The 15,302-nt window shown below is 42.3% G+C and overlaps 1 protein-coding gene across 12 annotated transcripts in view; it reads left to right on the top strand.

The window, feature by feature from the left end:
• The window catches only part of slc4a7 (solute carrier family 4 member 7), a 71,385-nt gene extending 56,364 nt beyond the window's left edge, over nt 1–15,021 (top strand). For 8 of the 12 annotated variants that reach the window (XM_069195213.1, XM_069195214.1, XM_069195209.1 and 5 more), the window contains 13 exons: nt 176–309; nt 1,884–2,129; nt 2,427–2,532; nt 3,305–3,466; nt 3,945–4,058; nt 4,451–4,612; nt 5,888–6,139; nt 6,419–6,487; nt 7,007–7,180; nt 7,545–7,676; nt 8,649–8,749; nt 10,037–10,144; nt 10,890–15,021. In XM_069195213.1, coding sequence (XP_069051314.1) covers nt 176–309; nt 1,884–2,129; nt 2,427–2,532; nt 3,305–3,466; nt 3,945–4,058; nt 4,451–4,612; nt 5,888–6,139; nt 6,419–6,487; nt 7,007–7,180; nt 7,545–7,676; nt 8,649–8,749; nt 10,037–10,144; nt 10,890–10,971 — 1,842 coding nt within the window. In that variant the 3' untranslated portion in view covers nt 10,972–15,021. Of the gene's footprint in view, nt 1–175; nt 310–1,883; nt 2,130–2,426; nt 2,533–3,304; nt 3,467–3,944; nt 4,059–4,450; nt 4,613–5,887; nt 6,140–6,418; nt 6,488–7,006; nt 7,181–7,544; nt 7,677–8,648; nt 8,750–9,183; nt 9,233–10,036; nt 10,145–10,889 lie in introns of all 12 variants that reach the window. The other 4 variants (XM_069195215.1, XM_069195217.1, XM_015356940.2 and 1 more) reach the window with 2 other exon arrangements.
• Nucleotides 15,022–15,302: the final 281 nt, after the last annotated feature.

The raw sequence follows: 15,302 nt of genomic DNA, 5'->3' as shown, positions 1-15,302 counted from the left end.
TTTTTTTTTCCCCCATCCCAGACTGATTTGGAATCCCCCCCCTCCGTTTGGTAAATGTGCATGTCCGCTACTCGCGCTCCTGTCCCATAGAGGGACCTGATGTTGAGCCAGACTTTGTGAAGCAGTGACCTCTCTCTCTCTCATTGACCTCTCTCGTTTCCTCCCCGGGTTCCAGAGTGCAATAGAGTCCCTGTTCGGAGCCTCCCTCACGGGGATCGCCTTCTCCGTGTTCGCCGGACAGCCCCTGACGATATTGGGGAGCACAGGACCAGTTCTGGTTTTTGAAAAGATTTTATTCAAATTTTGCAAGTAAGTACATTTTGAGGGAGGATTTGAGCTGTCTGTACAGAAACGATCGGCTCTGAAACGGCATGCTCGCAAAACCGTTCTGTATTTGCGATTTACATATACACTTCATTCCTATTTCCGTTATGGAAACCTCAGGATCTGATTCTCATTACACGTGGAAAATATTCCATTGCCAGCTTTTTAATCAGTACATTGAACCCGAGGTGCCCTTTAGCAGTTGATGTAATAATACACTTCAGAATCCAGTTTTTCCTCTGCCCACGTTTCCTGTGGTCGAGTAACGTTTTTGTGAGCTAGTTAATTAAGAAATTGAGACGCTTGCTCATTGCTGTGTGTGTTACCAGTAGGCAACAATTAACCTTCGGTTCAGCAAACGTTTCTTTCACTTAATTATGATACTCCTGCAAAACGAAAAGGCTGCTTTGAGGAAACTACTCAGATGCTCTTGGGTGCCGTCTTCCTTTTTTTCCCCCCCTGTAGACCATGGCGTGTTATTTAAGATTTCCCTGATGTGAACATGCCCCCTAGTGGGCGCTATGGATAGAGACAGCTGTATTGTATTTTTATGTGCAGGCAGCCTTCGGACTTGCCTTTGATTCCTGAAAACTGCTGAAAGCTGAGATCTCATAACCCTGAAAAACGTTTTCTTGCCATAGAAGCAACATTATGAAAAGGGCATCGTTTCCATAACTGAAGACTCAGTGCCTAGTTTCACCACAGTAACCCAGAGTGTTGTGTTTGCTTATGGATTGAGTGACCATATGAGCTTGTGTTCACTGGGAAACTTTAAAACAGGACAGGGGTTTAAAACTGCCTGTAAATTGCAAGACACAATTCAGCGTTACTCCTGTACCAAGATGGTGATTAATGCCCGTGCATACAAAATGTGATGCTAATCGTTTCTTCATTGTTTATGGTTGAGGGGACAGGTTAACAATGTCGCCAAGTTACTTGAAAGCATCATTTTGGGTTAGGATTAGTCCAAAACAGTGTTACGCATTGAAGACACACAAGCCTCTGTTCATCTTATAAAAGATCATGCTGAATTTATACGTTTTTAAATCCTGTCCTATCTCAAAGTGTCCCAGTAAACATGGAAGCCATATGGTCACCTTTATTGTAGACAAATAATATAGCGAGATTAGATGCTGCCAATGGCAATTGTACTGATGTTTAAAAAAAATGCCAGATCTATGCTTTTCTGCGATTATTTTGGGCAAATGTTTCAAAGTAAGGAAGGCCTGCGTGTTAGATTAGATGCTTTCAAATTACAGCCCTGCTGATTACGCTTACCCTGAATCCTTCTAAAGTTAGGTTTTGGCGAATTTCCTAAATAGTCCCTTGTTTACGCGAGGTATGCATCGGTGTAAAAAAACAAAAACCAACAATGAGTGGTCTGTATAGAACAAAAACACACCAAACAAGAGCAAGTGCAGAGTTTGTTCGTTCAGTCTGCAGGTCTGGAACAGGAGTGATGAAGACTGTGGGGGGGCGGGGGGGTGTGACCGTGCTCTTTTCGCGAGCGGATATGCTGTAGCGAGTCCAAACTGACCGCCAGGCATGTCTCCCCTCAGGGACTACGGGCTGTCCTACCTGTCTCTGCGCACCAGCATCGGTCTGTGGACGGCCTTCCTGTGTCTCGTCCTGGTCGCCACGGACGCCAGCAGCCTGGTGTGCTACATCACCCGCTTCACCGAAGAGGCCTTTGCTGCTCTGATCTGTATTATATTTATTTATGAAGCTCTAGAGAAGCTCTTCCACCTGGGAGAAATGTATCCGGTCAACATGCACAACGACCTGGACAACCTCACCTTTTATACGTAAGCCGGTCGCGTTTCTGTTAAAGCACACGTAGGGGCTTGTGTAGAAATCTCAGATCTAGCCGCAGTTCACAGATTGCATTGAAACAGATGTGCTTGTGCAGGGAATTAAGTTTTTAAGTGCCCTGGTGTGATGAAATGGGAGATAAATTTCGACAGGTGAAGCTCGGTCAGTGACTTAACCTTTTAGCAAAGTTCGAGTTCTTGGGCAATTTTAAAATCGCGAACCTACTTTTTAATTATAATATCAAATGGAGCCGGTAGACCTAAAGGGTTTTTTCCTGATCTGTCTCGTAGATGCCAGTGTTCTGAACCAAGCAATGCAAGTGCTGAAACTCTGCAGCACTGGAACAAAACCGGATTCGCACCAAATTCAATTCCTTGGAGCGAGTTGAACATTTCGGTAAGCGTCTGTCGCTCAGGCTTTGTCAGCCATCCGCCAGCCCGTTTTTGAACGGCTTTATCCAGTACGAGGTCTGGAGGGGGGGGGGCTGGAGCCCATCCTGGCACGCAGCAGGTGCCAGGTGAAAGACACCCCCGGCAGGATGCCAGTCCATCGCAGGGCAGATACAGGCAGACGCAAGCAAGCACCCACCCACACCAGGGCCCCAGTGCTGCAAGGCAGCAGTGCTGACCACTGCGCCACTGTGCTGCTCTCAGTACATCACCCATTGCACAGAGATACAGAGCTGCAGCCCTGGCACTCCTTTGCTAATACAATATGCCACAAATCATGCTTATTTCACGCAGAATTCCAGCTGTGGCTCAAATCTGACAGGTCACAGATCGCAGCCTTGCGGTATAGTCCATATATTGGATTTTGAGGTATATCAGTTGTTTTATATTGGGATGCAATAAAAAATACCCAGATAATAGATTGTTCCAAATAATATGTTCCACTCCTTCACCTGAAAAAAAGTTTTTTTTTTATTGAAGTTTAATTTTTAATTAATTTTGATTGAAGTTTTGCCCCAGGGTATGGTTACATAACGAGGCCAGAAGCAGTGACATGTCAAGTGGAGAATGTCGACGGAAGACGGAAAAAAATCACAGCGGTTTCAGCCGTCAATAAATGGTCGCAATGCATGAAGACATTCCCCTTAATAATTCGTAGTTAGCTGCAGAAACAAAGTCTTATTCTGTGTGGGGTCTAACGCGAGTTGTTGGCGATGCAGATGTGCAAGAGCCTGCAAGGAGAGTTTGTCGGCGCTGCCTGCGGACACCATGGGCCCTACATCCCTGACGTTCTCTTCTGGTCCGTCATCCTCTTCTTCACCACGTTCTTCCTCTCGGCCTTCCTCAAGCAGTTCAAGACGAAGCGCTATTTCCCCACCAAGGTAACGGGGCACCCCTTGGATCGCAGCGCACGAGTCCGGCTTACTGTGTGGCTTCCCCGTAGGTTTCACGGGAGGCTTGCATCTGCAGGCAGTGTGGGGAAAATTGGGATTTCGCTACTGTGTGTTTTTTTTCTGGTCTTGGGAACTGCATTCTGTCATCTTCTATCAGGCCAGATCCAAATGTATATTTCTATGAATGCTTGGTTGTAACTTGAATAACAGTTATTTTATTTTATATTCTTGTTTGCATTGGTTGTCTGGATGTTGGTAAAGATTGGTTTTGAGAGTGCTGGATCTATTCATTCTAGCGTCTGGTGTTTTAAGGAAAACCATTATTTATTCTGGTACCTGGAGCAAAATAGAAGTGGAAAGAAGCTGCCTATATTCGCATTAGATAATGGAAACATGATTTTCAGTTTAATAAATTCAGAGCTTTTATTTTCGCAATTTGAGCGCATGTGTTCTGTTTTTTCTCCAGGTTCGCGCAACCATCAGTGATTTTGCTGTGTTTCTTACCATAATGATTATGGTAGTCGTTGATTATCTGGTGGGAATACCCTCTCCCAAACTGCACGTTCCCGACCGCTTCGAGGTAGGATATGTCTTCAGTTTTAATCGGGCGTTCAGACCTGTACCCACAAATCCATGCTCCTGCGGTTCAGTCGCGTTCTTGTTATCCCTTGCGAAAACGTTCCCCAGCAAATGTTTTTGCGTCTTTAGAAAAACGCACGTGTTCCTCATCACGTAGTAGCGATTGGTAGTATGTAGTAAAATAAAATCCAGCCCAAGATTTTGCAGGTGTGCCGAAAAAAAAGTCAAATTCTAGTTTTCCGGGTGGTTTAGCGTGCGTCTGTGGCCTCGTTCCTTCCACTCCCCCAGTGTGGAACCACAGTCACGTTTGCTCTTCTGCTGCATGTAAGCGTAACATACAGTACGTGCCTGCACCCCCACACTTCAGCCTGGGCTTTCTGTTGCTTTCCCCAGCCCACGTCCAAGCACCGAGGATGGCTGATCGACCCCCTGGGCGACAACCCCTGGTGGACTCTGCTGGCGGCTGCGGTCCCCGCGCTGCTGTGCACCATCCTCATATTCATGGACCAGCAGATCACCGCCGTCATCATCAACCGGAAGGAGCACAAGCTCAAGGTGAGCCTGCTCGGGCACCCGACTCCCCTGCAGGCGCGGGGTGCGCCTCTTGGGCCCTGTGGCTCCTGGTCTTGGGCTGCTCATTGCGGACGGGATTTGAGTTGACGTCTCAATGGGGACATCGTACACAGGCGGGGTCAAAGCGTCGTATTGGTGGGTCCAGGTGAAGATGACCTCTGACCCTCTCCGTCATGGGTGCATGTGGACTACACCAGATACGAGCTTCCTGTGACTGCTTGCTTCTGCGTGTTGTGTGTTTGTGGCTGTAACTGGCAACTCGATTAGCTCGTAAGCAGTCTCAAGGCACAGTGTCTTTTGTGTGTGTATGTTTTAACTGCAGCCAGAAATTCAGTTTTACAAACTGAGGACTGAGATGGCCTTAAATCACACTTGGGTGTGAACAGAACAGAAACTTCTGGAATAAGTATGGCAGAGTTTTTGTATTGCAGCTGCTGGCCACTTGATTTGTTTCTCTCCCCATCTTAAGGGCTCAATCTTAATGATTTAATTAGCTCCTGTCTCTCCAACCGGTCCCCTCCTAGTCATAATTTTATTTCAAGATGAATAGAAATCGTTCAGAAAAATTAAAGAAAGGGAAAAAAAATTGAAACCCAAGTCACTAATTTGAGATCTCATCTATGTAAAGGTAATAGGAGTAGTTTTATTAGATCTTTATTGTACTTTTGTTTTTGCAAAACTTGATTTCATTTTATCCCACTGAATGTTTTTATCACAGATGTATAAATGGCACAAGGAGAGCTAAAAATGCCATACATACTATATACTGTTTGTTCAGGAACATTACTCACTCCCTTTGGCCTACAGTTGGCTTGTAGTCCAGCCTTCTTCCTCCTTTGTCTTCATCATCTTTTTCTGCCCACCTACCATAATAAGCCAGTCTGAAATATAATTATGAATGCCTCTTTGTTCCTCGTTTTATGTGAATTAATAATGCAAGGGGCTTAGTTTTGATGTCAAACAAAGAGCTCTTTCACTGTCACGATGGGGAATCCGAATACCCAGTACATCCATTTTGTTTGGTAGATTAGGCCATTTACAGGGATATTTTAGATGGTGGTTTAGTGTGCGTTCCAAAAAAAAAAAAAATCTTCGGGGGTTTGAAAGTCACTCATTAGTGCCGATTCTTTCTAACCCCCGAAATGTGAAAGTAGCGTTGCGGTTCCCCCCTTTAAAAACACCTCTCCGGTTTCTGACGTTAAAAAAACCCGTGAAGCCCGCTTTTGACACGAGTCCCGTCCCGCCCCTGTGCCGCAGAAAGGGTGTGGCTACCACCTGGATCTCCTGGTGGTGTCCGTGATGCTGGGGATCTGCTCCATCATGGGCCTGCCCTGGTTCGTGGCCGCCACGGTCCTCTCCATCAGCCACGTCAACAGCCTGAAGGTGGAGTCGGAGTGCTCGGCTCCCGGAGAGCAGCCCAAGTTTCTGGGGATCAGGGAGCAGCGGGTCACGGGCCTCATGATCTTCGTCCTGATGGGGCTGTCCGTGTTCATGACCTCGGTGTTGAAGGTGGGCGGAGACCGACGGAATGGTTTTGACTTGCCATGTTTTAGCTCGCCGCTTTGGAGGGGGAAACAGTTGATTGTGGTGGGAGTGGGAGTGGGGTGGGGGGGGGAGTTTGATATTTTATTTCTTCATTTGAAGAGAGGAATACACAAGCAAGGCTCCCAAACCACAAGCTGCAGATGGCATTGTTTAACATTTAATATGCTTGGCCTGAGAGATGTGACTCGGTCAGCTATGTATGTACAAATGTATAAAAAACTGTTTGTCTCTTCTTCCTTTCAGTTTATTCCCATGCCAGTATTATACGGTGTCTTTCTTTACATGGGTGCGTCTTCACTGAAAGGCATTCAGGTAAGGGCACAAATCAAGGGAGAAACATCAAAACATTATTGTGATGCATTTTGTTGTAGCCGTGTACACGTTACAAGGAATTCCTACAACTGAGAATTCCGGGTTACATAGAGTTTAATTGAGATAGTTAAGGCACCTTACATGAATTAAGCAGATAGTCTGGAATAGACCTTTTTTTTTCTGGAAAATGTAAACTCGACAGTGAGCATAGCCTCTTCACAGCTGCGGGGTCCTGGGTTTGATCTGGACCGGGGCTGCCTTCTGTGTGGGTTTTATTTTCTCTGTGGATTTTTCAGTGCTGTCTTCCATCAGCACATGTGTGGATGGCGAGATTACCTTGGGTGTCTCTAAATTGACGCCGACGTGCGTCCTGCGATGAACTGCTGTCCTGCGTAGCTTGTGCTTCTGGGATAGGTTCGGAGTTACTGCACCGCTTACCAGGAGTAAGGAGCTTTCTGATCATGGGTGGGTGGATGCAGTCATTTCTTATTTCGTTTTTTTTCCCCCATCTGTGGACAGTTCTTTGATCGCATAAAGCTGTTTGGCATGCCAGCAAAGCACCAGCCCGACTTGATCTACCTGCGATACGTGCCCCTGTGGAAAGTGCACATCTTCACCATCGTTCAGCTCACCTGCTTGGTCCTCCTGTGGGTGATCAAGGCCTCGGCGGCCGCAGTCGTCTTTCCTATGATGGTAAGAGGGAGACCCCCCCCCCCCCACGTTCCTCTGCCTGCTCGACAGGGGTGCAGTCTGGAGTCTTTTCGTCTTCTTGCGAAAGCAAGAAGCGCTCAAATGAACGACCACGTGAAGGCGTGATGGTTGTCCTGGAAAAATTTATAACCTGCTCTTCCGTTTGGGAAAACCGAAAACTCCCGCGGTAGTATCGTGGGGATGTATAGTGTCGTACAATCCAGAATCAGGCAGAAACGCTCCGAACAGAAGAGCCTGTGGCAGCGTTCTGGTGGTCAGGGTGTTTGAGGCCCTGCGGAGGAAGTGGTAGTTTTCTGCTCGCCGCTCGGGTCCCTGAAGCTCTCTCTTCCCGCCCCGTGCGTCTCAGGTGCTGGCTCTGGTCTTCATCCGCAAGCTGCTGGACTTCTGCTTCACCAAGCGGGAGCTGAGCTGGCTGGACGACCTGATGCCCGAGAGCAAGAAGAAGAAGGAGGACGACAAGAAGAAGAAGGAGAAGGAGGTGTGGAGCCTTTCCTACATCCGGTCCTTCGTCGGAAAGAACTGCGGAACTCGCGCCCTCAGCTCCTGTGTTACATCCCATGTGGGATAAGGGAACTGGAGGGCTTTCATTACTCCTTCAGTTTCCGCGTGTTTATTGCCATTTAGGAAATGTAGCACATGGTGTCAGAGCCCTTGGCGTTGCTATTAGCTCATATTTCAAAGTGTCTGGGTACATGGTACATTTTCAGGTTTGTGTGTGATTGTGCAAGTTCTCTGGGGAGAGAACAAGAGGACGTTGTGCTACAGTTATTTAAACGCTACTGAAAATATTTCGCTGTCCTCTTGGTGGGGGCTCTTGAGCACAGCCAGCAGATTTGCTGGCGTGAGGGTGTCTCACACTGTACTTTAGTACTCATGGGATTCCGAGAGATACCTGCACGCCAACAAGCAGGGCACTGATGAAGTGTGACCATTTGTAGGTATGAAGCATTTGATGACTAGTAGACTTGTACTAACCCCAGCATTAGCGCGTTGTCCTCCTGATAACAGAACATAGTGTCAGAGAGTTGGCCTCTAAATGTATTTCAGCAGGAAGGAGGGCTCCGCACAACATGCATATGAACCAAAGCACGTCACTGAAAAGTCCAAAATTCCTGCAATTTGTTAGAGTTAGCGTGGTGATTAAGGCGTGGTTTTTCAGCAGGTGAAATTTACGTGTACTGTGTTTGAATTTAGCCTTCATAGCATTTCGAGTTTTACCTCGTTTTATCGATGGCTGGTATGCAGATCGCAAGCCGAGTTCAAGTGTAGAAACTTCAGTGAATAACCGGTTATAGTCTTAAGCTGATTACAGTATGTACATGAAGATAAAGATGTACACGCATCTAGAAGAATTCAGAATGTGAATGATTTGTGAATAATTATGGTATGCAAAAGTGCAAAGGTTCCTTTTACGGTTTAATACAGGACATTTCTTTCGCCTCCTTTTCAGGAGGCAGAGAGAATGCTTGAAGTGGAAGTGAGCGAATCTGTACAGATTCCTTTCGAAGAGGGAAATCTGTTAAAGATTCCTGTGAAGACCCTCAAATGCAGGCAAGTGAAGGATTTTTTTATGTGGTATTATTGATATTCCTGTTTAATTAATCATGCTGTGTATACTTAACATACAAAAGACTTTAGGAACTTATTCAATACTAGTAACAAGTTTGTAACCAGTACAGCGTTTTTCTATAGCTTTTTTATTAGTTTGAGTTTGTTAAATTGCAAAATGTTATGGGGGTATTTTTCATATATAATTGAAGATTTCATGTTCTTTGAATTTTAGATGTCAAAAGGTTACAAATTGTGCTTGAATTGAAAAACAGTAGCTTGAAAAGGACAATAATCTTCTGAAACATTGTGATTGCATTGTCTCTTAGGTGTTCTGAATTCATCCCATTTCTCAGATAGCAATGCAATCCTGATAATGAAACGTCCAGCAGTACTGTTGTTGTTGTAGTTATTCTTTGATGCGTTTATTTGAACAGATCTGACAGCATAGTTTCAGACTCCTGTTCCCAGGATGAGGAAGCAAAGGTGGTTATTTCTTACATAAGGCCTGCGTATGAAGGAAAATGATTGGTTCATTAATGTGCATGGCTCCTACGTTTTAATAACAACAAGCTGCCATTAAATATGGGTGCTGCTTCATTTGTGCGTTTAAACGCTGCAGGTTTTCTTTTGTCATTAAGCAGTAAACACACCAGAGTTCCTAATTTCCTGTTAAAGGCAGGTAAATGGGCACTCTTGTTACATTCCAGTGCAAATTGAGAACTTGGCTTGGCATTACAGAATGACACCAGGCTCTAAAATTCTGTAGGGAATTAATATTGCAACCAAGTTGTTCAACACATTGCTCACAGACGGAAGAGAAATTGGTTGGAAGCCAAAACTAAAAGGTCCTTCTCTGAGCTCACACTTCTTCACCAAGTTGTGAGCTGTAGTTTTAAGGCAAACTCTAAATCGGGTATGCTAAACAGCTGAGAAAAATGGAGAAATGCCCCGTCGATTTCTAAATTCGTGGGCAGGAACACACACACACACACACACACACCTTATTGCTGCTCAGCCTTCATTTCTCTGGAAAGACCTTGCCTTCAAGCCCAAGCTCGTGTCATTTTTGTGTTGAACAACTTTGTTGGAAAGCGTTGTAAACCGCAGGTCATGACCAACGGACTGATTTAAAAGCACAGAAGGAGGAAGGGCCTACGTGTGTTTCCCCAAGGGGTTAAATTGCATTTTCTAACGGCAGACACAGAGTAACTCTTGTATTAAATAGACTGTCTTAACGTGATATGGGGTACTGCTTACTAAAACGAGGATTGTCTGTTTACCCTTCAGTTCTGACCCTTCAGTTGTAAACATTTCTGATGAAATGGCCAAAACCGCTGTGTGGAAAGCTGTTACCATGAGTGCCGACAATGCCAAAGTACTGAAACGTAGTGCAAGGTACCGTAGCCCTAACTAACTGCCTGCTCACCCTCTGCTGAAAACGCAGCGCTTCTCCTCCTGCAGGCCGGCGAGGGGCCTTGAGCCGAATTTTCTTTTGCAGCTTTTCTTAACCTGAAACTGAAATATGAGCTTGAAACCGTCAGCAGATGTGGTGGCTAAGGTCGCTGAGGTATTCAGTGTGCATCTCGCTAAAATGTTCATTTAGTGATTTTTCCCCATTAAACCAGTTATATTACGTGCGTTATGTATACAGTATATACTGAGAGGCATTTCAGATGCTGTTTCTAAAATGACAACTGAATGCTGAGTGGTTTATACTTGTTTTCGGGTGTATCTGGCAGGTAGAGATCTAAAAAAATGAGGCAACGGTGTATTATGCCTTGTGAGAGCTTAGGAACTTGCATCTTGCTGTTATTAATAAGACCATTCTCATCTCGCTCTTTAAAATGAGAAGAGGGACAGGGAAGTTAGATTTTTAAAAACATGAGTATTTTTAGATGTTCCTGGTGTAGTTAGTATGAACTTCTCGTTATGATTACGGTAAAAGTCCCAGATGCTTCATGAGTTCAGAAACAATAAGATAGTAACTTCAGAATTTGCCTCCAGATACACGCAGAATAAGGCTGCTGCTGTGTTATTTGCTTTTTCTCACGCTTGCCTCATATTTCTGTTTCATTTGACACATTGAACAGTGACCATTCAAGGCTGAAATAACCTTTCCATTCTTGTTTTCACCCCCCAGCAATGAAAAGATGGCGTGTATTAAAATCAGCATTGAAGATGATCAGGGAGGAAAATATGTGGACGCAGAGACATCGCTGTAAAAGCAAAACAAAACGGTTGCTTTTGCAAGCCTCTACTTGAGCTGCATTTTAGCCGCCGAACGGTGGAAAGTGCCGCAGAAGAATTTTAAGCCATTATCACATTTTAGAGTCCTCCTTCCACATGGCATTATGTTAATCTAGCTAACCAAGTAGCTAATTCAGCAGTGCAGTGGGAAGCAGTGGTGTTGTGGTTAGAGAGTTCTTGAAATTCAGATTCTGGAAATTACAGTTTGTTCACTTGTAAAGAGGATTTCCAGAGGAAAGCTTTTAAGGTGAATACGTTTTGCCCTTGTGTTCAGGTGCTCATCGAGATTAGGCAGGTTTTTTTTTTTTCCCCCATCAGGTTTCCGGTTAACATTACAAGTTGGAGTACTGTACATCTTGCAGGAACACTTGTGCTTTAAAATGCTGTGGGATCTTTTGCACTTAAGTGTCATCTGTGCACCCTTTTTGTTTTCTCAAAGAACCTGATCTCTGGTAGCCAGTGACACATGCACAGTACAGTCTCCCAAGCAATTAATTGATGACGCTGAGTTGCAGTTTGCTTTTCCACGCGTCCTCTGTCAGAAAGCCGCATATTCCTAGTGTGGTTCGCGGCTCTTTTATTTTGTTTTAACACGGCTGTAAATGCTGAAGTAAAGGTCCAAAAATATTTTCACCTCTATTTCTATGTGTCCCCATCCCCTTAAACAGCTGATTTCCTGACAAAAACCATAATGCAAAGCCTTTTTTTTTTTTTTAGTGTGAATTGTATGCTGCTATACATAGGTAACCTATGGTATACTGGAGAGGTCTGTATCTTCTCCAGAATAACAGAAATAAACCATTCAGTGCATACTAACTGCTTTTTCAAAATTGAACGTGCTAACAAAAGACTCCAGAGATTACAGCTCTGCATACTTTGGAGCTTGGGAAGGGTTAACTAATCATGTTCTCAGTTCCACAAATTTAACTTGAAACTGACCTTCTTGGGTGTCTGCAGTTGGTGTTGATTTGTGTTCTCAAAGAACTTTGTCCTTTTGAGAACCTCATTATGTATAGTTGGATTCTGCGTGACTGTTCAAGGTGTCATGCACAACTGTAGCTCATCTAATAATCAGATGCCTTTAACATGCTTTTCTCTTGCAATATTTTAATTACTAGGTAACAGTAGCCATAATTTAAAAAAACGTAGTTTTTCGTCAAGAATGAAGCAGAGCAGTGCTGAAATTTGCCGTCATAGAAATAAAACTCCTTCATTTACAGTTTACATATAATTTAATATTCACTGTAATTGAGTATATATTTTAGATTGTTTTGTATTGATGATTTTTTTATCATTATGTTAAATGTTTTTATTTATTTTAAAATCATTGAGATTGTCAGAGGCCATAAGATAAAGTCGATGAAAATGGTATTGTCTGTAATTGTATCACATTTCTTGTACTTTGTACCAGTGCACTTTAGGTATGTGAACCATCACTTCAATGAGATAGTGTAACCTTTTTCTTATGTTAGAAACATCTCAGGAATTTACATGCTGTTACTTTTGTAGATCTGTTTGAAGCCTCTTGGATTTGTATGAGTATCAAGGATACATTTTCAGTTTTCCACCTGTCCTGTTCAGTTTTCTTTGTCTGTTCTTGACACTGGAGAGTGGAGTAGTATTTTAAACAAGTCTGTTTACTGTTTTTGCTTCTTTATTTTGGTATAAATGCAATTGCACAGAATAATTTCCCAAATTTTATTTATAAAGCTGATGAATAGCAACCCCCTTTTACAAATATAAGACACAGTTTTTCTAATAAATGCTGTTTGTTTTTGTTTTCTGTGTAGACTACAGGTTGGATGGCTTTGGATTGTAATGTTTTGAACACTGTGTTTTGGTTATAATTTTATAAATTTGATTTCCAGAAGTAAGATGCGATCCTGTAAATTGTATTTATTTGTTGTACTTAATTACCAGCCCAACTCTTTAAATTTGACAAATAATGCCTTAAAGGTTCAGTAGTGTGTTTTGTGGTGTAATTAATGAAATGGCGTGTTTATAAGAAAATACTGTATGTATATATGTATGTAAAGTCTCCGTGGAAAGCCAAAAATTATTGATCAGACCCTATCATTATCTAGACCCTGAAAGAACTATAGAAACTGAGGAATAATGAATATGAGAAAGTAGGTTATAATTTCAGTTAATGCTTATTCTATAATTCAACTTCAAATTTATACCTCAATTATCTGCAAGACTTTCTAAAATACTTAGAATCGGGGTGAGTGGAGTCTCCACAGTTGTGTGTCCATCAGTGCAGTACAATGGCTGTTCCAGTAGTGTGACAGGGCTCAAAAATAAAAGGAACATTAATTATGAACCACGTTAGTGTGAGCTGGTCACAGCATCACGTGACATCAGCTGCCACACAGCATCCGACATCGCGAGGACTGGACAGGTATAAGATCAATATAAAGTGGTGAAAGACAGTCACTGAGTATCCAATCCAATACACTTGGGAACTGAAAGATACCCTGGAAAAGAGTATTTCAGGAGACAAAAATACAGCCACCCCAAACAGGAGCATTGAGGCAGTGCAATCCAGGAGAGGGTACAACTCTCAATTAGTGATTAGTCCTTGATAACAGAAGGCTGAATCCAAAGGACTGAATCTTATACCGGGGAATTCACCTCATGATTCTTTATTTGTGGAAGAATAAACATGAATACCCCATGTCTTGCGTATGCTTTTGGTGTCTGTTTACTTCCAATATTATTTTTACTGTACACAGCGCAGGTAGAGTACTCCAGAGATCAGAGAAGATCTCTCGCTAAAGTATTGAGAAGACCCCTTAGAAATTATACCATTTCTTGTTCTCCCCCTTTTTACAGGGAATTGGTGAGGATAGGTGTCTTAATATTTTTCTTTTCTGGGATCAGAGAAGTTTCTTAGTATTTCAGCCCATTGCTTTCTCCACCTTACAGACCGAAATCCATGAGACCCAATCTAATTGGATGGCTCCAAATGCAGACACACTGCGCAGAGTTGTATCAAATACTACACATTGTAAATATGGTACCAGTAATGAATATATTAAAAATGCATCTACAGACTTTTTTCTTGGTTTTTCAGTTTGATTTAAAATTGGTTTTGAATTCTGTCTCCATTCTTCAGATGTATTTTTTTACATGTATATGCACACACTCCCAAGCAGAAAGAATGGGAACATTTTAAATGTTTGTCATATGGGATGTGATACATTTAATACTACAGTAGCAATATGGTGTTAAAACATCTGATATACATTGTTTTAAGTATGTGTATGTAAAGCTGTTAATATATGTAAATAGTTAAATTGTTGAAAATGTGTAAATTATGAAATTTTGTTGTTGCACCTAGTCTCCCCTTTTCATAATGTTGATTTTTATCACCACGATACAAAAATTCATCTAACCCTAAATTTCATTACTGAGGAACACAGATTTTGTTTCACTCTTCTTTATATAGTATTTTTAATACTGAATTGTGTTTTTCCTAGGTTGAAAAAAGGTCCACTCACCATACAAATTTTGTTTTTATAAAAAAAATAATTTAATTTTGGCAGCTGTCAGTATCCTGTATATAATTCATTTTAGCTCTCTGAAACAAGTGTAGGGTCATGATTTCTAGCCTTTTTTCCCCAAACAATTATTTAAGTTATCCAACCTATGATAAGGTCAGCAGTGTGACTGATAGAATATAGACTCTTGGTCTGTGCTGTAATATCACTTGTCATTGTAAATAGCATCTGGTAGCAGGTACAAATGCACATCACAGAACAAATAGTATTGTAGTATTATGTCGATTTTGATTTTAATAGCTGATTTTGTAAACGAGTCACATATTTTTGTAATTATCTGAAGCGAGGTTCTTTAAAAATTAGTTCACAGCTGTCCAGTCTGTTACTCTAGTTCTGATTAAATGTGAAAATTTCAAATAAAATCCTGCCTTTGTAATATGTTCAGTAAACATTAGGGGGAAATATTTTTTTTAATGTAAATTAAATTGTTAAATGAAAGCAATAAATGTTATTAAAAGATGACTGCCTTGATTTATTTTTCATATGCAAGCACTCAATTACAAATGCATTACAAAATGAGTACTGGAAAGAGGCCACTAGGATGTGTGGTGTGGAGTTTCTTAGGTTGGGGAGCACAGAGATTACAGTTCTCATCTCTCCCCGATCTTGAGAGTAAAGTGAACTGAAACTAAAAAAAAAACTGATTAAAATTCGTGGGTGTTTATGAACAAAAGTAGGAAATGCTTTTATCATTTCAATATGGGGTGAATGTTGAAATTCTTAAAAATTAAAGTCTTGTATGA

The sequence above is a fragment of the Lepisosteus oculatus genome, chromosome 10, assembly GCF_040954835.1.
Source record: "Lepisosteus oculatus isolate fLepOcu1 chromosome 10, fLepOcu1.hap2, whole genome shotgun sequence".
Classification (NCBI taxonomy): Eukaryota; Metazoa; Chordata; class Actinopteri; order Semionotiformes; family Lepisosteidae; genus Lepisosteus; species Lepisosteus oculatus.
Note: the sequence above shows the minus strand (reverse complement) of the source record. Positions and strands in the feature narration are given on the sequence as shown.